This window comes from Berghia stephanieae, chromosome 6, assembly GCF_034508935.2.
Source record: "Berghia stephanieae isolate SIO BIC M18660-M18661 chromosome 6, UCSD_Bste_1.3, whole genome shotgun sequence".
In the NCBI taxonomy this organism is placed as follows: domain Eukaryota; kingdom Metazoa; phylum Mollusca; class Gastropoda; order Nudibranchia; family Aeolidiidae; genus Berghia; species Berghia stephanieae.
This window is the reverse complement of record NC_088365.1, coordinates 37,133,020-37,160,987: the sequence shown is the minus strand read 5'-3', so window position 1 is coordinate 37,160,987 and position 27,968 is coordinate 37,133,020. Positions and strand designations below refer to the sequence as shown.

The 27,968-nt window shown below is 35.4% G+C and overlaps 1 protein-coding gene across 22 annotated transcripts in view; it reads left to right on the top strand.

The window, feature by feature from the left end:
• The window catches only part of LOC144974983 (inositol 1,4,5-trisphosphate-gated calcium channel ITPR1-like), a 212,761-nt gene extending 185,268 nt beyond the window's left edge, over positions 1 to 27,493 (top strand). For 21 of the 22 annotated variants that reach the window (XM_078918589.1, XM_078918582.1, XM_078918578.1 and 18 more), the window contains 13 exons: positions 3,054 to 3,203; positions 3,592 to 3,699; positions 4,397 to 4,589; positions 6,890 to 7,012; positions 7,234 to 7,409; positions 10,108 to 10,272; positions 12,237 to 12,447; positions 13,918 to 14,007; positions 19,970 to 20,109; positions 21,231 to 21,396; positions 23,303 to 23,463; positions 23,651 to 23,812; positions 25,716 to 27,493. In XM_078918589.1, coding sequence (XP_078774715.1) covers positions 3,054 to 3,203; positions 3,592 to 3,699; positions 4,397 to 4,589; positions 6,890 to 7,012; positions 7,234 to 7,409; positions 10,108 to 10,272; positions 12,237 to 12,447; positions 13,918 to 14,007; positions 19,970 to 20,109; positions 21,231 to 21,396; positions 23,303 to 23,463; positions 23,651 to 23,812; positions 25,716 to 25,799 — 1,929 coding nt within the window. In that variant the 3' untranslated portion in view covers positions 25,800 to 27,493. The remainder of the gene's footprint in view (positions 1 to 3,053; positions 3,204 to 3,591; positions 3,700 to 4,396; positions 4,590 to 6,889; positions 7,013 to 7,233; positions 7,410 to 10,107; positions 10,273 to 12,236; positions 12,448 to 13,917; positions 14,008 to 19,969; positions 20,110 to 21,230; positions 21,397 to 23,302; positions 23,464 to 23,650; positions 23,813 to 25,715) is intronic. The other variant, XM_078918585.1, reaches the window with a different exon arrangement.
• Positions 27,494 to 27,968: the final 475 nt, after the last annotated feature.

Here is a 27,968-nt window from a genome sequence, read left to right as displayed (position 1 = left end):
GATCTGTTAGGGCTTTTTATTGACTTTTATCTCGATGAACTGAATGCCAAGATCAGCAAAGGCACAAAACGCCTAATACGCTGGAAAACTATACTATACTATACTATACCAATTGAAAGCTTTCAACCAAAATTAAAATATTTTAGCTGTACTGTAAATCTAGTAGTAATCTAAGGCTCGTCTCATATATTGTAATGATTTGTGTGTATCCCAATTTGTAAGTGTACTTGTTTGTTTGTTTGTCTGAAAATGAATGCTATGTTTGGGAATGTAAAACTCATGGAGGTTTTTGGTACTGGTAATGTGCTATAAACATATTATCTATTATTGTTCTTATTAGATGGTGTTTGATGGCTTTGGTTAAGATGAAAGAAGCTTTCTCAACTTTATTCACATGGGCAATGAGGGTTTATGGCAGGACATCTGAAACAAATTAGGACTTGATGACTTGGAATCGTCCTATCACTTCCAATTGAAAATAAATAAATAGATAAAAATGCAGTCCGCTGAACAACGTTGATGGCTAGAGTTTTCTGGGATACAGAAGATATCCTCTTGGTTGGCTTTTTAACCGTCATGGTAAACTGTCATTGATGCTTGCTACTGTAAAACTTTCAAGTGAGAGAAGTGTAGCAAGCTAAGAGGCCTGGAAATTGAACAAAGGAGTCATTCTTTGAAATAAAACGCAGCACCTAATAAATGGTTTCAGAGTACCATCTTTTTGATCATTAAATATATACATAGCTTGCAAAAGCTGTTACCGAGAGAAAGACTTGATCCAAGGAGTTATAACTTAGTTGTAATCTTGACAGAGATTTCATTCAGAAAGTTCTTTATTTTCTCACATTGCTGACTGGATAGAAAACTGGGTCTATTTTGTAAGTGTCTTATTTAAAAGTTTCATAATCCTCAATGCAAACTAGTTGATTCAGTAGCTATTTTTACCTTGCTTTCAGTCCAAATAATTTAAAATCTGAACATCATTTGTTTTATTGGTTTTTTTAAATATTTTGAATTCCATACTTTTTTTTTTAAAATCCTTTTTCTTGGATATATGTGATTTATTTTCTCTATCTGTCTTTGTAATCATGTTATGGAACTAAATGAAAATACGTTTTTGTACTGCAATATTATCGATGTATATGGAAGCACTCAACACACTAATTGTTTTGTTTTTTTCTTCTTAATTGTGCTAACAGATTGCATTTCGATCAATACAATTTCAATGAAATTATTAATAAATTGATATTACAGTCCACTCCGGATAATCGTAACACCTTTGGATCAGCGAAAATGTTGCGATTAACCGAAGTTGCAATTAACCAAAGTTGAGTTTCCAATATCCTATTGTAAAATTTTACACATATATGATAAACTCAAACTAGTTGTAAACATTGTTCTTAGTCCACCACAGACTGAGCAATATGATTGAAATAAAAATCGTATGGCAGTCCTGTATAGATTTTGTCACACAAAAGCAGCTTTAATGCAAGTTGACATCTTATTCAGGTTTGATTCACTTTCACTCGTTTGTTCTCAACATTTATAAGAGTCAAAGAGATTAGCTGTGGTGAGAGACAATAAGCTCTCACCAAACTCGTTGGTCGCAATGCACAGTTGTCAATACCAAAACAAAGGATATCGCTCAGTCTCTCTTTACAACTGTCATTGTCTACTTGTTGTGAAATGTCCAGCCCTCGCTCCTATTTAATGGCCACAGATGACAACACAAACCCATATTGCAAAGCCCCATCCTTTTTTGTCTCTAATAGAGTGGTGACACACTACTGTAGCATTAAAGCCCGCTTACTCTCAATTTTTCAACATGTCACGATTTCTTCCACGATGAAATAATGATATTTTGTTTGAATTTTCCACTTTTTGAGGGCGAAAATTTGTTACAATTAACCGAAGGTTGTAGCAATTAACCAGTGACTTTTATATAGAATTAGTTCAGTTTCTTGGGAAATGTTGCGATTAACGAGTTGCAATTTTCCGGAGTGGACTGTATTATTAATTATATTCTTGGAAATTATTTTTTAAAAATTATTTTAATAAAGAGGTTCTTATAACTTTAATGATTTACATAGTTAACTGAAAATTTTTCACCTCTCTCACTCTCTCTCTCTCTCTCCCTCTCTCTCTCTCTCTCTCTCTCTCTCTCTCTCTCTCTCCCTCTCTCTCTCTCTCTCTCTCTCTCTCTCTCTCTCTCTCTCTATCGCTATCTTCCCCCCCCCCCTTTCTCACTCTCTCTACCTTTCTGTCCATGTCTCCTGTCTTTTCATTAGACATACATTCAATTCATATAAGAAATCAAAACCCAGCCACATTAAGTCAAATGTAGAAATAGATGAAATTCGAGATTGGTGGCTCTGTCAGAAATTGGTTGTAGGTCATTATATGTGAAGTGAGGGCAAAGCTAATTTATTGTTATAGATCACTAAACTACATATATATTGAAGGCAAAATGTTTTATACACTTGAATTGATTGATACATGATGACATAGATGTTAGGTTTAAATTATTTCTCCTTCCTTGCATTTTGTCATCCACAAACCACGACCAATTTTGTCCACTGTAAGGAGCTTCAAGTTGAAAACTACAGCTTATATTTTTGGTGCCATTCCCTCTTACTGATCATTTATCGATATATCAAATGAAGAAAATTTTACAACAATTATTCTTGAGCCATTCTGTCCGTAGTTGGCCAAATAATTTAATATTCTTTTCTGTTTGAGACATTTAACCCAAAACTGACCTTTTGTCGCTTCATCCTGAATTCTGTCATCCAACTTCACTATTTAAATAACCGCTTCACACTTAAAATAGAATCAGTCATGTACATTTGAGTGTATTGTTAGCTTTTATATGGCTGATTGGCTAATTTTACAAATCCTACAATGTGACCATGCCAGAGCAGACTCACTTCATCTTTATAAAGATTCAGGGTGACTTATTGTGAAATAATTAACATTAAAACTTTATATCTTTTGAACAGTTATCTTATCTTTGATTCTTGTTTTTTTTTGTTCCTCACTACCCCACTGCAAAGATGGATGTGGCCATCCAAGCATTCCACCTAGAGGATCCTGGAAAGGATGATAGCTCCCGTTATGACTTGGACGATGAGGATGATGGAATTGAGGAGAACAATGCATCCCCCAAATCTGTGGGACACAATATTTACATTCTGGCTCATCAGGTGAGGGGAAAATATTTTCTAGATTAGACTATGATCCACAATTCTATGAATGACAGGCCACTAAATAGAGCTGAAACCACCTGATTGGACATTAGAAATCTTTCTTGATACTATTCTCTAAGCTTTTTATTTTGTTTGTTTCTCTCAGAGAGAAATGTGCATTTGGTATATAGAATAGATTCATGGTATCCCATGTCCCGCTTTTATTTCTATTTTAGATATATTTGCCAATCAAAAATTCACAACTTATTGAAAAGGGAAATTTTATATCTTATTCAATGCGTCATTGATTTTTTAAAATGCCACATAACTATCTGTAACATTAAAGGCGCTTAAAATGTTACTATCATCACTTCCATTACTGATTATTGATTGATTTGATTTCCAGTTATCTCAGCACAATCGAGAGCTTCAAGATCTTCTTCGTCCCGGTGGTTATGATTTGTTTGGAGATCAAGCTTTGGAATACTACCACAAACACACAGCTCAGATTGAGGTCATTTGTCTATCTTTGTTAGAATTATGTTGCTGGATTTTAGTTTGGATTTGTTGCTTTTTTATTGGTTGTTTTAAAAAAATGGGGGTGGGGGGGGGGGGGGGGGGGGGGATTTGGTTATTTTTCTCTGAAGATTAAAGATCATAATGAATTGTTCTAAATATTGTGTACTTTATAATAGGCTAAGTAGAAGTGACCAAATGATAAGGCATAGCACTGCTGTCCACGGGTCCTATCTATGAACTTGTCCAATGTCTTATTTTTAAAAGTTATTTGCTATTAATTTTATGTCTTCTAGCTTTAGGTTTATTTGTTATAATAAATTTTATTCCCATCTCATATGAATAAAAAGTGTATTTTGAATGCATTCAGTCAAATCTTTGGTTAAATTAAGAAAAAAATATTGATAATTGAAAAACAAAAACAAAAGAGAGACTGGAGCACCTTTGTAATGCTGATTTCACTTATCTATTTCGCACCTACCACATATTCATGTCAAACCTTTCAAATAAAAGCAGTCACCTCAAGAATGAATTAATCAGGGCATTTAGAGGTTAAATGCTGGTAACCAAATTGTGATCGTGAGATATGACAGAAATCATGACTAAAAAACCAACGTAAAGCAGACAAGAAATCCATCTAGTTATCTTTATCTCTTCCATTCTCATTCATTGATGTATTTTTTCCTTTGATGTAGATTGTGAGACAAGATCGGACCATGGAACGAATTGTGTTCCCCATTCCTGAGATTTGTGAATATCTAACTGGGGAGACTAAAACCAATTTGTTCAAGCTGGCAGAGAGAGATGAGCAAGGCAGTAAAGTCACTGATTTCTTTAGTAGACACAATGAATTGTTCAATGAGATGAAGTGGCAGAAAAAGTTACGCAGTGAGTTAATGATTTTTCATCCTGGTTATTATGTTTTTTTTGCTTTATCTTTATTTTTATTTTTTTTCACATGTGTCAGGGTTGCTTTTCTATATCCCTGTACTTATACCTGGAATACTTATAAACGGAGACCACTGTATTCCTCTTTGTCTCCCTTGTTCAAAGGTGCCTCAGACCCATGTGTTGTGAACATTGAGCTCTTAATCTGTCTTGTTTTCTTATGCGCTGAAATTATCTTAGAGTGTTACAAGTGCTGTGTTACTTCTAAAACTAAAAATAAATTATGTGAAACACGGGTTGAGCACAGGAGTAGATTGAGAGATGTTGGGATTTACTTTTGTTAACTATTTCCCTTTGTCATACTTTTTCTTCAGTTCCTGCCGCTGTGTGCACGCATGTCATTGAAGAGATTAATAAAATGATTACTTTATGATTTTTGTTAAAATCTTTTTTAAATCCTATTTTCAGGATTTAATATCAAATACTGGGTATTGAATTGCCAATTACTCAGTAAGACAAAATTCTTAGATTCCACTCCGTACAAGTGCTGCCGCTGAAACAAAACGTCAAATGTGACACCACATGGGAATAGAATACAAATCATACAGATGTTGAATATACATCTTATTAATTTTAGATGCAGTCACAATTGCAATTGATGTATTTTCTGCTTCATAGACTTGGGAAGAGATTCCCTCTTTCAGTCAAATTCATGCAAAAAGTGCATTACATTCTCTGTCAGTTCATCGTCAGTAAACCTTTTCCCAAAGCAGATTTTTTATCAAAAGCCCAAAACTGACGGAAATTAGAATGGGCCAGGTCAGGGCTATGTGGTGGATGGGGCAAAACTTGCCAACCATGTCTGTTTATCTATTCTCATGTGCAATGTCCAGTGTAGGGAGTTGCATTGTCATGCTGTAAGATTAATTCCTCCATTGCAGTTTGTGCTCATTTGTCAGCTGCTTTGGTACCTACGTTTCAGACACTTTAGATAGCTGAGCTTATTACAATTCTGTGAGAAGATGACGTTAAATTTCGAAGGTTATTGCAATGTCACTCACTCACTCAATCCCATGACCGGATGGTCTTCGGGGGGGGACTTGCATGAAGCAGAAGTTACAGTCTTCCTCCATGCCTGCCTGTTGCTAGCCCTATGTAGCAGCTCCGGAACCGACATCTCTGTCCATTCTTTTATATTGTCCAGCCACATCTTCCTTTGGTGCCCTCTTCTGCGCTGACCTTTGACTGTGCCCTGTAGGACTGTCCTGCTCAGGCTATCATGTCGAGTATGGTGTCCAAACCAATACAGTTTTCTGTGCTTCACAGTCACTAGAAGAGGTTCTTGTGGGCCTGCCCGAGCTTCTATTTCTTCCAGGACATCTTCGTTTGTGCGATGTTCTGTATATGACACGCGTAGTAGTCTTCTATAGCACTTGCTTTCAAACACCCTTATGGGCCGTTGTGCATCCATTGTAAGTGTCCAGGCTTCGCATCCGTACAAGGTTAACAACACCAGTGATTTATACAGTTTGACCTTTACATTAAGACTCATGCTAGTTTTCCAAATCTTTGTTAATTGAGTCATCACTGATGTTGCCATTGCAATTCTCTTTTGAATTTCAATTGTGGTAGTCCCATCTTTGCTTAGTGTCACACCTAGATATTTTAATGTCATGACCTCTTTTAGTTTTTCATTTCCCACTGGGACGTTTGTGTTGCTTTCTGCATTGCTGGTCACCAAGATTTGTGATTTTTCAGTACTTATTTCCATTCCGTATTGCGATGCACATTCAATGTCCCAAATTTTAAGTCTTCTTTCTTCCCTGATTGACTGTCTACTTGTTGAGTGATTTCATTTGAAGGAACACAATAGTTGTACCCTGCTGCCTTTTCGTCTTGTAAACCTGTTTGTATTTCGGTAAACAAATGGCGTCACCTATACACGTGTCTTTTACTCATAAAGTTATCACCTTAAACAGCTTTCAACTCATTATGAATTTCTGTAGGAATTTTTCGTTCTTCATGTAAGACGGTTGCCATATTGTTTTTATTTTGAAATACTAGATATGCACAAGGTTGTGTTCAAAGTTTAGACACATTGAAAAGAGATTGAAGATTACACAACTTTCTACAGCATTGCAGCTTTTTGACATTTCCCGCTTATAAGATATTGCTAATTTTAATTTTTTTTAAATGGGGATTTGTGTGTGTGTGTGTGTGTGTGTCATACTTGATGCAAACAATGGCGGAGGCAACAATGCTGGATAGAATATTACATTGTTTTTTTCTTCCTCATACAGTGCAACCTGTTATGTTTTGGTTCAGCAGTCACATGGCATTGTGGAATAGCATCGCATTCAGTTGTGCTGTTATCATCAACCTCCTAGTAGCCATTTTCTATCCCTATAACACTCTTGATTTCCGTGAGTATGACTAACTAAATCATCATTATTTACATAGTTCTTGATAAAAATTACCACAGAAAAATAAGACTCATAAGCAACTTATATTTATGTAAATCTGTATTAGGCAAGCTGGTTTATGGACTGAAACTAAGCTTTATAAATGCATTTTAAAAATTTAGGATTGAATTGTGGATACTAGTTAAAACTGTAATAAATTCGGATATTTTTTTCCCTTCCAGATAATGTAGGCATCCAATTCAATGGACTGTTGTGGGGAAGTGTTTTGCTGAGTACTGCCATTGTCATATTCTTCCCCAATCCATTAGGGTTCAAAGCATTACTCTCCACACTAATACTGAGGTTTATATGCACGTTTGGACTCAGATTCACTTTGTTTCTACTTGGAATGATCAATGTGAGTTGATGATACATTTCACGAATACTCATTTTATGCATTTATAGTTAAGTAGATTATTGTAAACATGAATATGTGGTGAAAAACATTTTTTGGGACTCTTATCGTCATTGATTTTTTAATCCTTATAATAGTGTAAAAATAGATTTAGTGATGGTGAAATTTAGTTTGTAAATGCCATTTTTTAATTTCATTTAACCCCTCACTTTTATTTTAAATTTTAGGACAATTAAAGCTTTTTAGCAAATCATTTATTGTTTTTGAAAGTAATATGTTCTTAACATCCTATTCCAAACACTTGTGGTGCTAAAAGCACAAACTTTGCTGTTTCATATAACTGCAGAATTCATACACTGAGGTAACATGTAACTGTCCTTTACTGGATTTTGTTTTTGTTTGATTTTTTTTCTTGATTTCCTCTTTGCTGAAATTGAAACAAGATGACAATGACCATATCTGCTGTAATGTGAGACAAATCTATCGAGGCTCACTTATTATCTAGATGCACTGAGCAGTTGTGTACAGTGTTAGAAATTCATGGGTTTGTAATCACAGCATATTATTGGCATACTTGCCTCCTTTTATGGATCATCCTTAATTGTTACTGAAATTTGATGACATTTACGAACTTATGGAAATGGAAGAAATATCACAGGTTTTGATTTCAAAGCAATTTTTTCCTAGAGTTAGAGGAAAAATCTTTTTTTTTTCTTAAGCTATCACAGTTTGAAGAGAGAGAAAATAATTTTCATTAAAGTTATAAAGGCTACAGCTCAGTTCCACGTCCATGATAGCTAAGTCGATCTGATTGCTAACTCTTATGGTGAGCAGGAACAACAAAGTTTATTCTACCTATAAAAGATTGTATGCAACATTTTTGTTTGGTTTAGTATTACTGAAATTTTACCACTTATTACTGATGAATTACCTGCCACACCGTAAGACCTTGAGCAAGTCACATCACCCTAGCTCAATTTGCTGCTGATGTCAAGGTCATTCCAGTCTTCCATTGAAAGAGATACAGTAGACTCCGGATAAGACGATGCCCATTGGAACAGTGGGAAAAATCGACATGACCGAAAATCAACTTAACCGGAGTGTAACCAAATGAGCAAAAATGCATGTGAACAAAGTAAGCCAATCTAGAATAAGTATGGCCCTTCATATCGCGCTTTTCACTGACATTGCTTAGTCGCGTTGAATTGACCAGGGAATTGGAGGTCCCTGTAGTGGTCATCAGAGGCTCCTACCCCCAGTAGCCCCAAAGAGGAATCAGAATATATAAAAAGCGGAATTTGAAATCAAAAAGAGGAATCAACTTACTGTCATTGATTATGACAATCCAAAAGTACTCAAATGATAAAATATAAAATGTGTAAAAATGTGCAGATTGTGTAAAGACTAAAAAGGGGGTCAAATAATAATAGGGGACACACAGGTCCTGGCAGTCTTAGAGCAAAGCAGTGAATGGAGGGATTTAACCTTGTCAGGACCCTCCTCCCTCCCTCCCCCTCAACACACAACTAATCAAACAAATGCGCGTGCACACACACACATACACAGGGCTAAAATTAAATAGGGAAAGAAGCTGACCGTACTTAATAATATTAATATTGCCATTGGAGCCAACATATAATATTACCTAGGTCATTGACCTCAAATATTGGAGTCAACATAATAATAATACTTCGTCAACCCCCCTCCCAAAAATATAATATAATCTGACATCAGCTGCACACACTTTGAAGGGACTAATCAGACACACAAAATGTGTGTTGATTGACCATAGGAGATGCTGAAGAAATAAGCCATAGCTCACTTTTTTTAAAACTAGAGAATAAAAAAAAAAGTCCTTGATTGGAAAGCTGAAAAGCGGAATGTTTGCCTTGAATGAGGAATGTAGACCAATTAAGTGGAATTATTCCGCAAATGAAATGGCTGGTATGCCAATTTCCTCTGCAGTGATTTTCTGTCGCATGCCAGACTTTAAAAATGCATCGATCTGCTGGATCTTTTTTTTCATCCAGAGGTTTGCCATTTTAGTTGTAGACTTGACTTGAATTCTTGATAAAATTGATACTAATTTCGCGGGCCATTACATAGGATGGCAAGGGATTAGAACAATAAAAAAATAATTTAAAATCCTGAACTTGAAGTTGCGACGACGATGTAAAATGTGAGATGGAGAAATCAAAGTTATTCGATACTGTCATGTACATTGAGCACGGATGTCAGGCAAAGCACCTACATTACATCAGTGTGCATGAAACGTTTGCGGATAATCTTAACCAATGAAAATTCTTACTGGTAGCTTTTTTAACCAATGGAAGTACTTGTTTATTTGTGATTTTATTATGGGCACGAGTGATAAGAACATCAAGCGACACCGACTTATATGGAGTTTTTTAAAAAACTAATGTTATATAGGAAGAAGGGGGAGGGACCAAGAAAAAAAATTGACTTGGTTAAAAAGTCGACGTATTCAGAATGCACTGTACTAAAGAAAAATTTCCGTTTTGGGGAATGGTAAAGGGAATTTTTATTCGTTTTGTTTTCTTAATTAATTTATTTATTTCTTCTTAATTATTGATTGATTGATTGATTGATTTATTAAGAGCTGACAAGTGACATAGACATTTATGAGGAGATATATGACACATAAACATGATCAGATATATTTCCCTTTTCAATCCTCTAGCTGACAAACAAGTTTGTGTTCATGGTGAGTTTGCTAGGAAATCGAGGCGTCCTGATTAAACCAATTCATGAGATATTGTCAGACTTGGAGATGGTCTACCACATTGGCTACTTCATACTCTGTGTACTCGGCTCCTTCTTTCACGAGTTCTTCTTTAGTTTGTTGGTGAGTCTTTTTTATTGAGTTGAGGTCAGGTTTTAATGAATTGCAGAGAAAGGCAGTTGCAACTGATGACACTTATGAATATATTCAAATACCAATGCACAAATTATTTAATAATGGAGTGAATTGAGAATCTTTTTTTGTTGTTGTTGTTGTTGAAAATATTATTGATTTACTTAGATTTTTAGATTTTTTATACATTTTTTTGTTGTGGTTTTGTTTTGTTTGTGCTTTTAAATACTCTTTATTTTAAATACTCTTTGCGACTATGTGGTCTAATGGTATGACACTCGCTTTCGGATCGGAAGGTCCTGGGTTCGAGCCTCGCTCGGCGCATAGTTGAGTCCTTGGAAAAGACTCTTTACTCACATTCTCTCACTGTACTCAGGTGTAAAATGAGTAACTGAGCGTTAACAGCGTTGTCTTTGTCCAAAAAATTGTAATATCGCCTAACAGGTGGCATGTCCCGTCCTACATGTTAAATGTTGTTGTTGACCAGGGACCCCTTGTAAAGCGCTTTGAGCACATTTAGTGGATATTGCGCTATATAAAAGCTCAATAATTTATTTTTTAATTTTTTAAAAACTAATATGATTAACTACCACAGATATGCCAAAACTCCAGTTTGATCAGAACAAATTGCAGTGTGGAGCTAAAAATTCTTGGCTACGGGCAATTTTGGTCAAAGCCTGTGAGGTCTTATGGGCCCGAGGAGAGCCTCCACCACTGCCGGTGTCATCTCAACCACCACAGCATCATCTGCACTGCCACCACCACTCCCACCTTATCGTCATTATATCACTACCACCACTACTGGAACTCCACCACAAAATCATCAATTACCATCACCACTTATATTACCACCATCAACACATTATCATTACCAATACCACAGCCACCTCATCACTGACACCACTGCTACAATCACCACCATCACCACATCATAATCATCATCACTACCACCAATACTACTACCTCCAACTCATCATCATCATCATCAATGCCACCACCTCTACTGCAACCACCACATGCTACATGTAGAGTATTTTCGTCTGAAATGACATTCAAAAAGTGCCTTAAAATACACCTGATGAATTCTTCTTTGTCTTAATAATGTATGAATGGAACTGTGTGTATATAAATAGTCCATAATATCTGAGAAGTGTAATTGTTATATGTAGCATGTATGATTTCTCCTGTCAATGTGCGCCTAGAGCTGCGCAAAGTGAGATTGGCGCTATATAAATATATATAATTATTATTATTATTATTATTAATTTTATTATTATTATTATTATTATTATTATTATTATTATTATTATTATTATTATTATTATTATTATTATTATATTATTATTATTACATGCTCATCACCAAACCCATTACTACTATAACAACCACCACCACAGCATCGTTACCAACAGACAACAACCACCACTACTACAACCACAGCCATCACATCATCATTACTAACACTACTTCAACAACCATCACACATCACTACTGCCACTGCTACACTATAACCATAATCAGCACATCAACATCACCATCGCCACATCGTCATCACTACCACCATGAGTGGAAATGCTGCCACAACATCAGCACCACCACCAACACTGCTACAACCACCACCACATCAACATCATCACTACCACCACTACTGCCACCACCACAATCAATGCTGCTAATCATTTTCACATTTTAAGACACTCTTTGGTTTTCCAGCTTTACTTGGTTTGAAAAAAGAAAAGGAGATGGAATGGTATTTGGCATTGTATTTACATATCGTATTGTCCAAAATTGATGGGATTTTGAATGTGGAAATTCTTGTTTCAGCAATGAAATTGATCCAAGTGGCTCTTGAATTCTTGTGAGCCAAATTTTCAATTGGTGTCTCTGCTACTTTATGTACCATGATTCGTATTGTATGATCACCCATTACATTTTTCACTCCTTATCATCCCCAGCTCCTTGATGTGATTTACAGAGAAGAAACTCTGCTGAACGTGATGAAGTCTGTGACTAGGAATGGTCGGTCCATTGTCCTGACAGCTATCTTGGCTGTCATCCTCATCTACCTCTTTTCCATCATTGGCTTCATCTCTTTCCAAGACGATTTCCTCATGGAAGTGGATGCCCCCATCCAGACTCAGATCACAAACGTCTCCAATCTCACTGGTTAGAATATCTTAGCCCCTGCTTCTTCTTAGCTTGGGACAGACCTGTTGCTGCCAGTCAATATGATTGTTCAATGATATGAAATGGAGTTTGACTAATGACCATTTTTATTTCTACTTCAAAAGAAATTTTAAATCGGGGGAGGAGAGGGGGGAGGAGGAGGGTGAAAATGGAAAGGCCTTGGTTGGATGGAATCAGTACGGTACTTTCCCAATCCTTTCAGTTTTCACCTTTTCGTTCGTGGTTTTGCAATCCCAGGCTTCTGACACCACTCTCTACAACAACAAAAACGCCCAAAAAAATAATTTTACTTCCATTTTTATTTGGATTAATGTTTTTTTTTAATCTAGTATTCATTCTTGTACTAAATTTATGTTTTATAAAAGATTTCGTATTTATGCAGTTAAAAGTCATGTTCTCATATGGTGGCTGCTTAATTGTCAATCTTTATAAATAGAACCATTAACATGATTATGTAAGATAATAGCACTACTGTTTTGCTCACTAAGAGTTATGAAGCCATTTATTAGCAGCTCCAGAAAAGAAATTGAAACAAGGCCAGTGATACATTTGATCTTAAAGACAAATTTGTAATTTTACAGTTTAAAATTATAATTTTTTTTTTTTTTTTGATCATGGGTTTTTGTTGGGGGTTTTTTGGGGTTTTTTTGTTTGTTTTGTTTTGTTTTTTAGTTCGATGTCAAATTCTACTAGTATGATTGGCAGGTCTGCTCCATTTCCCTGTTGTATTTGTTGTTGACTAGAATTGCTTTGTTTGCCTCGTTTGTGAGGAGATGGGATGTATTCCATCCATATGCAAACCCAATATGCTTTATGAATTTACTGGAATTTTTATCAATAAATTTTAAAATAATGATGATGATTATAATAGTAATAATAATAATAATTGTTACTATTATAATAATGATGATGACGCAAGTAATAATAATTATAATGAATAGATAAAGATAATATAAATACGAAATAACATAAAAGCAAAAATTTTTAAAAGATCTTTGCTTTACAACAGTAACGAGACACATGCTTTTTCATAAGAGGATTGAAATTAAAAGTGTGTGAATACATTTTCCCATTCCCTGTCATCCTTCCTTTAAAAAATTAAAAACCCACCAAATTAAACCAATTTTATGTTTTTAATTTGACTGAATAATTTTCTGGTATATAAATGCATGAACAAAAGTGTCCGACCTAACCTTATCATCCCTTTTTAAGCACTTATAATTTTTTCTTAAACCAGAAACATATTTTGATGATTGAAAGAAATAAGAAGGGATGGTTTTTTTAATGAATTTTGACTCACAATCCCATCTCAAGTACAATCTTATAACCTTTCAGTACAGTCCTCTTAACAATACACTTGTTTTCATATATACTTATAGCATTTGTAACTTGCTTTTGTCCTTGTTTGTGTTGCCGTGATATCCCAACTGTTTTGATTTACCTCTGTAGATACCTCAAATGCAACATGCGCTGCTGATGACAAAAATTGTACCTCGCCAGAAGAGTCATACATTTCACAAATTTTGCAGATGACTGAAAGTAAGTTTGTTTCTTGTTCCTTCGATGGCAGCAAACAAAAAGGATGTTAAATACCATATGAAAAAGGATCATTATAACTTAGAAGCAACAACAAGCATTGTGAAGTTGTTGAACATTTGAAACTATGGAAATACTGTATGTATATATTGATCTTTGATTTATTTATTAAGTTCATTTACACCCCAGGTACACCTCATCTGCCCACAAAAATAAGTAACTTTTTTTTCTTTTCTACCACACAATACTTGTCCGGTTACAGCAGGATTTGCTTTTTTAAATTCTCAATTAACATTCAGACGACTTGTTTCATGTGGAATCTGACTGACATCATATCCAGTGGAAAGTAGTTAGATGTGAGCAAATTTAGGACCTTTTTCTGTGAAAGATGATTTTTTTTCTTCTTGTAAATCAAATGTCGTTGTGGTTGTGTAAATACATGTTTGAAACCATCTAGTTTTTTTATGAGTGTCTTACCTCAAATATTGAGTTAAAAATACAGAATTATGAGAATTGTATTCAAGAAATAAAGAGGTGGATGCCAGAAAACAAATTAAAGTTAAATGGTGACAAAATGGAGGCACTTTATATATGTGGAAGATGTGACAAAAAAATCAAAAGAAGAGTACTTCTTCACTGTCGAAAATAGCATCTTTCAAGAAACGTTTAAAATCTTAAAGTTATTCCGGACTGTGAATTAAGCTTCAGAAATTATAATTTCGAAATTAAAAGAAATGTTATATTTACTATAAAAAAATATTAGCTACATTTGGCAATATTTAACCATGAATGCTTGCAAGAAAATGATGGTATCACTGGTCCTTTCTTTACATCTCGGCAATGAACCATCTTCAAAAAGTTCAATAGAACATTGCTCTCCAGAGAATGAAATGGGACGAAGCAAGTCTTCTTATAAAGAAATTGTATTTGCTACCAATAGCCCAACGTAGCACAAGACAGCAATAATCATCTTTAAGTGCATGCACGACTTTTTTCCAGCTGTTCCACGATATAGAATAAATGCTGGGGAGCATAGCATCCAGATTTTTGGTCCGAGGTTGTGGAAGTCTTCCTGATGATGTTAAAGCCTCACATCCATTGAATAGTTTTTTTTTAATTAGCCTTTTATGTCAAGTAGATTGCTTAAATTATATGTATATACCAGGTGACCAGGAAAAAAGCGGACTCCTCACAAATGCTAATAAAATCATAAGTAATACAGTTACATTATTCAAACATTATTCAAACTTCACATATTTATTACATATCCAAATGGATTACTGGTATAAACATTTCAGCAACATTCAACAACCGAAATAGAAATAATAAGACATGTTCCAGATGCTTCCCATTTCTCTCAAAAGTCATGTTTTGATCCTAGGCATGAAATTTACGATAACAGGCTCACATTGTTCTTTGGAAATGTCTCTGGTTGCAATAGTGATGGCTTGTTTCTATTGAAGATTGTTCTCAATGCTTTGGCCACACACTTTGTCTTTTAGATATCCCCATAAATGGAAATCCAGAGGACTGAGATCAGGGCTGTTTGCAGCCCAATCGTTTTCTGTCCACGACTGATGACTCTGCGAACGGCGAAATGGTTGCTAAGCCATTGCATTACAGATTTCTACACATTAGGAGCAACACCATCCTGTTGAAAATATTGTCCTCGTCTTTCAAGAGAGTCAACAAGCTGACAAAGACCCCTCCACAACTTTGACAGAACTCCTAAGTATAGTTCTGAGTTGACCGTCACAGCAGCCTCATGTTCGTTCAGGAAGAAAATGGGTCTGATGATGTCTTGGTAACTCAGTGTTACTTTCTGGTCATACAGCCCTTTCTCAAAAACGTTATCAGGTTTGTCTGATCCCCAATACACAAAATTCTTCATGTTCACATACCCATTTGTGTAGAAATGAGCCCAGTCAGAAAACCTAGTTGGAGTTCCTGACCTCCCATAGTAGGCATGGAGGCACTTACTGTGTCTTCTATCCCCTTATATCTGTTTTTCAACGTCTTTGTTTTGGAATGGGATTATTTGGTTGTGTCCTGGTCCTCGCTGGGAGGGAAACAGTCAAATGCATAGTTATTGTTTTGGGAGATGATACAGTTTACCTTGTAAATCATCTCTGTGTTATGTATAATTTTATTATTTTGAATGTACTAGTAAAAAGCCAGCAATTTCGCGGGGAAAGAACTATTTTCATTCGATATTGTACCCACCATTATTAAATGAGGACAGATTGGTAAACAATCTTGTCTGTGTAACTTGGTACATCCTCTGTTGATTTTTCTGTGTGGCCCAACATGAAGTGTAAGTCACTATAGCCTCTGACCCGTGAGACAGCAACATACAGTTGACGAGTGTGAAAACAGGTTGTGGTAAGAAAATCAACTGCGAAAATAAGCCTGAAGTAGCAGATGTGAGCAGAGTTGAAAGACGATCCTGGGTTCGAGAACTTACCTTACAGTACCGTACTCTGGTGATCATGTTTTGATTGTTGATTGGTAAAATTGAGAGTTTGCCCATAATTCAAAACTAAGTAATATACACTGATCTATGAAAAAAAATGGGTTTTTTGACCACTTTAATCCTGAGGTCAAATGAAAATATGAAGCAGACGCAAACAGTATCAAGTATTCCACCATATAAAATTTCTGTAAATCTGAATACCTTAATGTGATCAAGTGAATAATATCATTATGAATGACACGATTTGCTGAAAAAAGCCAATCGGACAGCTCCTTGCTCAGGAATTTCTGTACTTGATGTTTATACTTGACAGATAGAGTTGAGGGTGTGGCCATAAGTTAAACCTGGGTATTATCCACCCGAAACCATCACATTGAAAGCATCAAAGGGGCAATAATAATATTCGATGTCACAAATAGATGAAAACTGTTGAAAACTTAGTGTATATTTAAGAAGTAATGAAGTGAATACATTATTTCAAATGCAACGATTTGCGTAAAAACGCCAAACTGACAACTTTTTACAGTATCGAAATTGGTTGTTTTTGAGAGTGTTAGTGTCATCAGTACATATTTTATGATATCTGACTCAACGAACTTTCAAACTGACTTTAAATTATGAAAGGAAATCAAGTTATCTGTTTATCTATCTGTAAAAAATACATTTCTAATTTTCAAATTTTTAAGTAGAGTTGTGCGCCGTATAATATTTTTTATTGACTCAAATAGCACAATGTTCTCCATATATATTTTTTAAAGAAAGGATAATGTAAGCTTTTGAGTGTATTCCTCTTTGTTGGATCTTGTGCTTGTTTCCAGAGGAGACTTATAGGTGATCTCAAACTAAGTACATTGGTGGTATGCTCTTGGAATCTACATCTGATCCCTATTTGTTCCCAGTTCCCCTTCATCTTACATTTTCCTCAGTGCTTTAATTGCAATTCTAGAACTTTTCACTATCCCATTTTCTTCCTTTTTACTGGCGCTGATATAACCTAAATGTGTTGCAAGCGTCGTAAAACCCTTAAAAAGAAACAAAAACAATCTGTCAGAAAACCAGACCTATGGAATGAATGATTCATCATGATTCATTTGTTCGATAAACCAACGCCACATATCCATTCTTGCAGCAGTCTTGGCGTCAGTGAGCCAATAGTGTATCTGGATATGATATGGTGTCAATTTCAAATCATTTTTAATTACAGTTAAGCGGGTTGTTGGATGGGAGCATCACCCTTGAATCATATACCTATGATGTTCGCATGGGTGTACGATCCGATAGTGATGTCGTTTCTTCTTCTCTTTACTAGCCTATCCTGCTTCTTTGGTTTGTGATTGTATTTTTGACAGGGATATTTTTTTTCTGTAAATCTTCTGCCTGTTTGTTCTTGGTTATTTATAATTTAGCTTATGATATCTTTAGGTTATGATTTTGATTTACATTTGTACTATTTTTGTTAGATTGCTTGTTTTTTTTGTTTCAGCGGTCTCTCATATAACCTCAATTGTGTTGGAAGAGACCTAAAGCAACAAACAAACAAACAAAAATTACAGTTAACTCCACTTAATCGTACATTGGCTAATCGCACACTCCGCTTATACGATACATATTCTTGAAAAACAGATTTTTTTCTATATAATCGCTCCGCTTAATCGCACACCTTCTCTGCTTAATTGCTACATCTTGATTTTAAAATACACAAAAAAGTAATGAAAATGTGTTTCGCATTGGACCATTAATACTTTAGCATCATATCATGCGTAATAACCTTTCCTGGCATTGTGATTCCACTGTCTCTCTGACCCCTACTATGTCAGAAGCACAATGCTTATCGACAACAAAGGAGTGCCTGACGTGATGGGCTAATTGACTCAGCACTCGTTGTCTGCATCACTAGGTGTGAAACGTGATCGCAGTCCACTCGATGCCCAGTTTTTTGTTTACATTGTCTGACCACTCAATTGCAATTCTCTACCTTTACATTGTTTTCCTCTACTGGGCCTTGAGCAATAAGAAAGGATTACAGAAAAGACTCGCGTCTCATCTTTTGATTAATCTATATGGTTCCTGTCCACATTGATACACTCAAAAGCGGGTCTTTTGAATTGTTTAATGAATAAAGCCGACAAATCGATTTAAAGAAATCAAAATTTAACCAATGAATTGCTGTTTACGTATAACACCATAGCCTTATATGGTTATTGCCTTATTTGAAAAAAAAAGTAAATGACTGCACCACTTTTAAAAGATCGTGTCATCGCAATTTACCATCATTACAGCAATCGCCTCCCCAAAGTGCAGAGATTTCACTCTTCAACAGAAACTTCAATTGATTGCAGATGCAAAATCAATTCCAGAGCAAATGCAAGGAGCAAGTTACAAAGTATGGCACATGCACATCAAGAACCCAAGTCTTTCATTTGCTAAAAAAACAAAATCAAAGATGATGTTGCAGTTATGTGAGCAATGGATCAAATCTGGGACGTAAACAACAGAGAGATGGCCAGCAAGGTGTCTTTGAAAATGCCTTAGTCATGTGGAGTTTTACCAAAGCTCTCGATTGTCTGGAAACCTAATTAAGCAAAAGGCAGCTGAACTAGCATCAACTCAAGGAACGTCTTTCTCGCTATCAGAAGGCTGGTTCTCGTGTTTAAAAAAGATGAAAAATGATGAAAAACACGATGCTGATTACTATTCTTACAAACAAGAATGTCACATTTTGTTGTAGATAAAACATGGGGGGGGGGGGGGGGGGGGGGAGGAGAAGAAAAAAGAGACCCCTACCCCTCCTCCCCCTTGCCCCCAAAAAAGCAACCAAAAACAAAATCCTGACCGCTGTGAATTTTGTGACTTTGATTTAGCATTGTGTGTGATTTTCAACTGAGCCAAACTTCTCAAATAGTGCAACCCACCTCTTTATAATTGTTTTACTGGGCAGTTGAAGATTGTTTCGAATGACGTTTCCCAGATGTTTTGTAAACAATGCGCATGTCAATTTGAGTGATTTTGTCTCATTTTATGGCAAATGCACGTTGATCAGGAGAATACTGATGATTCATTTTCACAAAAATCACAATACAATCAGGATGGACAATCTATGTTGTGTTCAATTTTAGTACCAATCGGTGCATGGAAAAAAAGTTATTCAAATTTTTGGGAGCTTTTTTTTTTCTGGTCAGCTGGTATGTGTTTGTATTTATGTTTGTTGGTATTTATGTGTGTGTCTATGCGTGTATCTATGTTGTCTTTGTGTGTGTGTGTGTGTGTGTGTGTGTGTGTGTGTGTATTTATCTGTTTGTCTATGCATAGATGGATAAATGGATGGTTGAATGTATGTGTGTATATGTAGTAGTTAATACAAACCTGTTATAGTGTTCTTAGAGCCCTCTGTCCATTTAGAGGTAGATGTGTGGTATAAATATATTATTACCATTATCATCATCAGCATCATTAATAGTTCTTGAATCATTTTTTGCTCTTGTGCTAAAATAGGAGGTGATGTGGAAGAATTAGGAGATGGTGATAAAATGCGTGCTTGCGACTCTCTCATCATGTGCATTATTACCAGCTTGAACCAAGGACTGCGTAATGGTGGAGGAATTGGCGATGTGCTCCGTAAACCTGACAAAAGTGTAAGTAACATTTCAATCATTTAAAAAAATTGAATCTCAAGTTTACTGCTTGCATAATATTTAGCAAGTTCTCAAAGTTTTGGAAAAGGTATAGCTCACCTTGGAAGATGAGACAAAACATCACAAATCAATAACATCTTTATAAGTTTATTTGATGGATTATCTATATTCCCTCATGGAATGCCTAACTGCCATGCAGAAGGGCATAAATATTATTATTATCATCATCATCATCATCATCATTATTATTATTATTATTATATTATTATTATTATTATTATTATTATTATTATTATTATTATTATTATAATTATTATTATTATTATTATTATTATTGTTATTATTATTATTATTATTGACATGTCTTGAAGTAACCAATGGTTAAAATCTCAGACAATTTTGAAAAAGACGTTTTACAGGCTTGTAAATTGTATCATCTGTCGTAATTATAATGATGATGATAAATAATGAAAATAAAAATGATGATGATGATCATCATCATCATCATCATATCATATGCGGCTATGTGGTCTAGTGGTATGACACTCGCTTTCGAATCGGAAGGTCCTGGGTTCGAGCCTCGCTCGGCGCATAGTTGAGTCCTTGGAGAAGGCTCTTTACTCACATTCTCTCATTGTACTCAGGTGTAAAATGAGTACCTGACCGTTAACAGCATTGTCTCTGTCTGAAAAAATTGTAATACCGCCTAACAGGCGTCATGTACCGTCCTACATGTTAAATGTTGTTGTTGGCCAGGGACCACTTGTAAAGCGCTTTAAGCACGTTTAGAGGATATTGCGCTATATAAAAGCTCGACTATTAATTATTATCATATTATCATAATCATTAAGGGTTACATAGATCAAAAGACCTTTAAATACCCTGTTCTTTTTTGCAAATATAAATATATAAAAGAAAGATTAAATTGATGCATGGATATTATAATAAAAATGATAATAATAATGATATAATAATAATAATGATATTAATAATAATAATAATAATAATAATAATAATAATAATAATAGTAATAATTCTTATTATAATGACTATGTGATAGTGGAATGGGGATCTTTTTAAAGATTTAGATGAATAATTTTGCTTCAACTCTTTCTCTACAGGAACCCCTGTTTGTGTTCCGAGTGGTTTATGATCTTCTCTTCTTCTTCATTGTCATCATTATTGTTCTGAACCTCATTTTTGGTGTCATCATCGACACTTTTGCCGATCTCAGAAGTGAGAAACAAACCAAAGATGAAATTTTACGCAACACTTGCTTCATATGTGGTCAGTGCATTTTTTATATTAATTCTTGAATTTAAAATTTTCATAAATTTCAATGTCCATTTGATTTCATTTTTTTTTTTCAATTTAATGTTTTTTTGTGTTGTTTTTGTTTTTTGTTGGGTTTTTTGTTTTTTTTTTGTTTTTTTTTTTGTTTTTTTTTTGTTTTTTTTTTGGGGGGGGGGGGGGGGGGAGTTAGAGGTAGCTTTTGTTTATCCCTTTATTTTCGAGTTATGATTCACCACTCTGGGCTTCCGTGAGTTGAGTGTCTCATAAGCTAGAATGACTTTCTCAAGGCTATTCATTACAACACGTAGAACATGACCCTGTACCTTCATTGTACTTGCAGTACAGGTGTGAAGTCATATGTATATTTAACCTGTCATCTGCATTTTTTGCCAAATTGGGACCTAAAATTTGCCAAAATTTGCACAAAAAACCCCCAAAATTTGCCAAGAAATTTGCCAAAAAGACCAAAATTTGCCAAAAAATTTGTCGAGGAGAACTAAGCGTTTCAGTAAAAATTAACACACGATACAGAAAAAAATATATATAAAAGACAATTTATTACATTTAAGGAGGCCACATTTATTAATTTAATTTTAAAGGATCATTATCCATAGAGAGTAGCTTCCCTTGGTTTGGGCCCAGGCACAGAACTCTGTGGGCCCAGGCAAAGCTGCAACATTTCTCAAGTTTCGCACTTTTTTTTTCGTTATTTTGTTTTCGCTTCTTTTTTTCCCCAAAATTTGCCACACGATTTGCCAATTTTCCCAAAATTTGCCAAGATTTGCCAATTTTGGGAAATTTGCCAAAATTTGCGGATCAGGGTTGCGGCTGCAAAAAATGCAGATGACAGTTTAACACTGCTCTCTGCAAACTGCTATACCAATGCACTGTCTTAATAGATACATGATTAAGACCATATCTGGTTATCATTACCATCTATTCCCTTCTGCCCTTGAGCTACCTCGTCAGTATCACCAGATCTGGTTAGTACTTGATCGACCTATCCCTAGACCTACCCCTTTTCCTTTTCAATGATTCTGCTAAATTAACTGATATTTACTGCTGTAGATTTTATGACTGACCTGCATTGTCCATTTCATCATTGTGGTGTTAACTGATAGAATGGATGAAATCACTCATTCACATATCATTTATTTTTTCTCTTACGTCTCATACGTCAGAAAATAAACAGAATCCTTTTGGATGAGCATGTTCATAAAGATGCAAATTTACAAAATATATAAATTCTCATTTTGAGCCCTAAAGTTGCTTATTGCCGGATCATGCTATAAATGAAGACCACTGTCAATAATATTTGAAATTTTCAGATCATATTATATTTACCCTGCAAAAACCAATGTATCTGTTGCCCTTTTTTGCTAGAACAATTCAAAATTCACACACAAATTGTGATTTTTTAAAGTTGCCATTAGGCTAATCATTCTATATATGATACAGCATTTTAACAAATTAATTTTATAAAATGGTCCCATATCTTTTGTCGATTAATGGGTCATAGAATGGGATAAGACCATTTTAATATTATGCTTAGCTTTCAGTTCAGAGTTAGCCCATCAGATTTTTCTTAAAATGTAGGTCAAGACAACCAGGATGCCTTAGAAAAACAGCTGAGGCAGACTCTTTAAGGCTTTCGAGTAACCAAGAACTATTCACATTCACACACAGTATCACACATTCAAATTTGTAGTTATAGTCTCATTCAAAGGACAATTTGTTTAACAATGTGATAAATACTCTGTATATGGAATCCTTCAAAGAATCACTTATGTCACTGTTTTTCCATCCCATGTCCCTTAAAAAGTTTCAGTGATGGGCATAGATTAACAACTCAGGTCTCCAGACTTCTAGATCCAATTGTTTATATCCTTTTTTGTTTCAGGATTGGACAGAGCATCTTTTGATAATCGGTCAGTGACGTTTGAAGACCACATCAAACATGAACACAACATGTGGCACTACCTTTACTTCATTGTTTTAGTGAAAGTAAAAGACCCTACAGAATTCACTGGACCAGAGAGTTATGTAGATGCTATGATTAAGGTGAGGAGAGTTTGGTGTTGGGTTTTTCTTATTTGTCTTTTTTTTATTGTTGTTGTTGCTGTTCTGGAAGTGATTATGATCATGTAGGATTTGTTGTATTTAAATGGTAAACATTAATTTTTAAATGATTTTTAACAAAGTTTTCTTGATGATTTAATTGAACATTTGAATATATCACTCTTCCTAGGAGCGAAATCTAGAGTGGTTTCCTCGTTTAAGAGCAATGTCACTGGCAGCTGAGGACAGTGAAGGAGAGCAAAATGAGATAAGAAGTTTGCAAGTCCAGTTAGATTCAACGACAAAATTGGTGGAAATGTTGTCCAAACAACTTACAGAGTTAAAAGAACAGGTGGGTCATTTCTCTCTCTCTCTCTCTCTCTCTCTCTCTCTCTCTCTCTCTCTCTCTCTCTCTCTCTCTCTCTCTCTCTCTCTCTCTCTCTCTCTCTCTCTCTCTCTCTCTCTCTCTCTCTCTCTCTCTCTCTCTCTCTCTCTCTCTCTCTCTCTCTCTCTCTCTCTCTCTCTCTCTCTCTCTCTCTCTCTCTCTCTCTCCTCTCTCTCTCTCTCTCTTCTCTCTCTCTCTCTCTCTCTCTCTCTCTCTCTCTCTCTCTCTCTCTCTCTCTCTCTCTCTCTCTCTCTCTCTCTCTCTCTCTCTCTCTCTCTCTCTCTCTCTCTCTCTCTCTCTCTCTCTCTCTCTCTCTCTCTCTCTCTCTCTCTCTCTCTCTCTCTCTCTCTCTTTTCTCTCCTCTCTCTCTCTTCTCTCTCTCTCTCTCCTCTCTCTCTCTCTCTCTCTCCTCTCTGATGTTTTCTGATGTCTTCATTTTTATTGATCAAATTGCCTAGTTTACGTACACTTTTCCATTCATTTAAACTGAATGACCCACCCTAATTACCCCATAAAAAACCACCATAAATGAAGCTCCCAAAGCATCACGACTCAAATCCAGAAAGCCCTTCTACCACTCAGAACTGAAAAACTTCGATATTGGGGAAGCCTGGAGGGAATATTGGACAAATACCATGCCCAAGGGAGGTGGGGTAATCAAAGACCCAACAGAATTTATGCCAGGCTTCAGGAATTGCAATCGAAAACAGTGGGTCGTATCAAACCGACTACTGACAAGCCATGGGAGGATTGCTGTAAGCATGTATCGATGGGGTCTGAGGGATTCAGCCAACTGTCTCCACTGTCAGGGAACACCAGAGACAGCAGACCACATAATCTTATACTGCCCTGTGGCGAAATTGGCAGGAGGTTTGGAGACTGTTCTCAACTGCGGTGACGAATTTAAAGACTGGCTGGAGACTTCCAGTGTGGAGATGTAGCCATATGCTACTACAAGTGTTCTCCACTCGTATCTTGCTAATACTTCCATAAGTTGCTCACATTCACCAAGACGTAGAAATCTAGGCAGACAAAATGCACTAGTAGTAGTAGTGAGGGACACCTATGCATTCTATTTCTGAAAAAGATACAATTTTTTGAGCAGACAGGACTGGTGTCATTTCTAGACATTGACATGACAAAAAAGACCTCTCATGCTGTCTGTAGTTGCCAGAAAAGAAATCCATATACCTGCATTAATTGCTGGAAGAATTTTTTTTCATTGTATAATTTGACTTTCTCAGACGTCTGTAGGTCTTACAGTGAGCAAAATTTGAATTCTGAAACTACTTTTCGTCATACTATTATTTTTAAAGGATGTACAATTCTGCTGTTTACTTTAATCCTCCCCTAGTTGTTTTGTTTTTTTCTTCTTTTATTCTTATTCTTTCCTTAAAATCTGTGTATTTTTTGCCTATTGTAATATTTTGTTATTACTCTTCCATTCAAGACTTGTATGAATGAGTATTTAAAGTGGTTTGAAGCAACACAACAAATCTTGGCATTTTTGGACATAATTTGTGATATAATCTCAATTTTTTATTGGATTTTGATGGCATAATGGGAGGGGATAAATGGAATTTTGATGAAGGGACAGATTGGGTTTGATGATGGAATTGTGCACTATAAATTTATCAATTTAGAGCTTATTAAAATGAGTAAAATGAATCAACTCACATGGATCCAAGATGGCTGTTTCAACACAAAAGGCATCTCATCTTCCAAGCAAGATCCAACTGATGAGACACCTTGTGTGTCGAAACGGCTGTCTTGAGTTGATTTATTTTACTCATTGTATATATATATATATATATATATATATATATATATATATATATATATATATATATATAATCTCATCTTCCATTAGATGACGGAACAACGCAAACAAAAACAGCGATATGGACTACTTCAGGGCAATCCAGTCAGCATGTCTCTCCCAGCACAGTTTTAGACAACGGATGTCATTTCCCCTGTATATCAAGTCATTTCTAGTCCTGTTTGTCTCCATCAAATTGCTTCTTTCATTTTACAAATACACCAGTGGCCATGCTGTTCTTGGGGTGATATTATTGTATTCACTGCAAATTTATTTATTATTGTTGTCATAAATATGGACAATATATTTTTCAATTGATTATTGCTCTTTTGGTTAAAAATTATATTACATCTTCCACTAAGGTCTTTGTTTTTCCTATTTTAATAATATTTTATATTGTCACGCCTAAGATGATATCTAATATTTATTTCAATATGTTTAGGCTGACTATATGGTACAGCCATTGATAGCTTTGAATCAATTGTCATTAGATGAAGTTGTTACATTACATTATAAAAGATCAAAATCTTTTATCACATTGTTGTGTTGAAAAAAATGAAAATTAGAGTGATGACAAGTTTAATGAAGCCATGTACATCATGTGACTATTTATCAATAAGAATATAATGTGTAATTCATTCAATAAAATCATTTCATTGTTTTAAACATCAAACCACAGACATATTGTAAAATGAATACCAATGGCAAACTCAGCAGGAGTAATGAATGACTGAATTAAAAATCATGACATAATTTATTTTTTTTTTTTAAATATATATATTTTGTGTGTGTGTGTGCTTTGTTTTTGTTTTTTTTTTGTTTTTTTTTTTTTTGTGTGTGTTTGTTTTCCAATAGATTTTTTTTGTATTGAAATTTGTCCAGCTCCAGATAATGCCATGATCTTTTATATAAATAAGAAGAGAGAGAGAGAGAGGGAGGGGGGCATTGTGTCGACACATGATCTTGATCATGTCAAGACTTATTCAAATGTTTGGAGAGACCATAACATTTTGTTGTTCCACATTGGATTATTGACACTCATCTACACTCAAGCACGGAAATCTCAAGCAAGCCGGGGCCGGGCCTATTTGTTCAAGATTTCCGTGTTTCGAGTTTTCTGTGTTGAGTATTTTACAAAGGATATGAAGGAGGTAAATGTGGGTGGTCTTGATAAAAGATACATTATAATGATTACTCCCCTTGCAGAGTCGAGAGTGAGATAATTCAATTTCTTTTTATGGACCATCTTCTACACAACTATGAAGAGAGTTTTCACTGGTGTTGCGTTTAGTGCGTCTTGTCTTGTTCAATTACAGAAATGGAGTGATGCTTCCCACTGCTTGTGCTTAACAAAAAAAGCCAGCATATCCCCTCACCCATAGTGGGCTAAAGAGAGATGGCATTGCTCTCACACAGTATCACCTATGACAATGCTCTCACTCCATCTTCCCCAACCCTAATCGTTTGTATCATTTTAATACATAACAGTTACTGCCAAATACAATCAGTGCCTTGCTAGTCTCTTGTCCCAACAGTACTGGTCAGTTTGCCATGGTACTGGTACACGAGGTAACCTCGTCTAATACAAGAGGTCGATGGAGTGATGGCTGGTGTGCGGAAGACCCTGGTCAAACATGCTTCGCCATTCCTCCTCAGTTCAGCATGCACACACATGCGCACGCACGCACACACACACACACACACACACGCACACACAGGTATATGGCACACACACGCACGCATAACACATTGACTGACACTTAGCGCTACTGGGAGAGCGATGACATCTTGCGTTTCCGTTCAACACAATTCGAAAAAAAAAAAAAAAAGATCAACGGACATGCAAGGGAATGTCCAGTTTGTTCTAAATTTTCGTGTTGCCAATACTAACAAAATAGAGGGATTAAAACGGGTAATTGAGTTTGAGATTTCCATGATTTCAAGATTTGCGTGTTCGAGATTTCCGTGCTCGAGTGTATCTTCATATATTATTTCTTTCTATTTCACAAATCCAATTTCAGGGTAATTCCCTGCTTATGGCCTTCATATGTATAAAATATTTTCCTCTTCATCCCTTTTCAATGTATCGAAGAAAAATTATGATTGTAGTAAATGTAATCTCCCTCAGATTTTCACTCTTTCACTTAATAAAATGTATGCTTTATATTTCCCAATGATGATTTTTAAAAAAATCTTGTTAAAAGTGGAAATTGTAGGTCATATTGTACACTCTATTCTAATTTAAGCTTAAGTAGTCATGATAAAAGATACACATATAACCAAATAACGTTTCATAACCGTCTT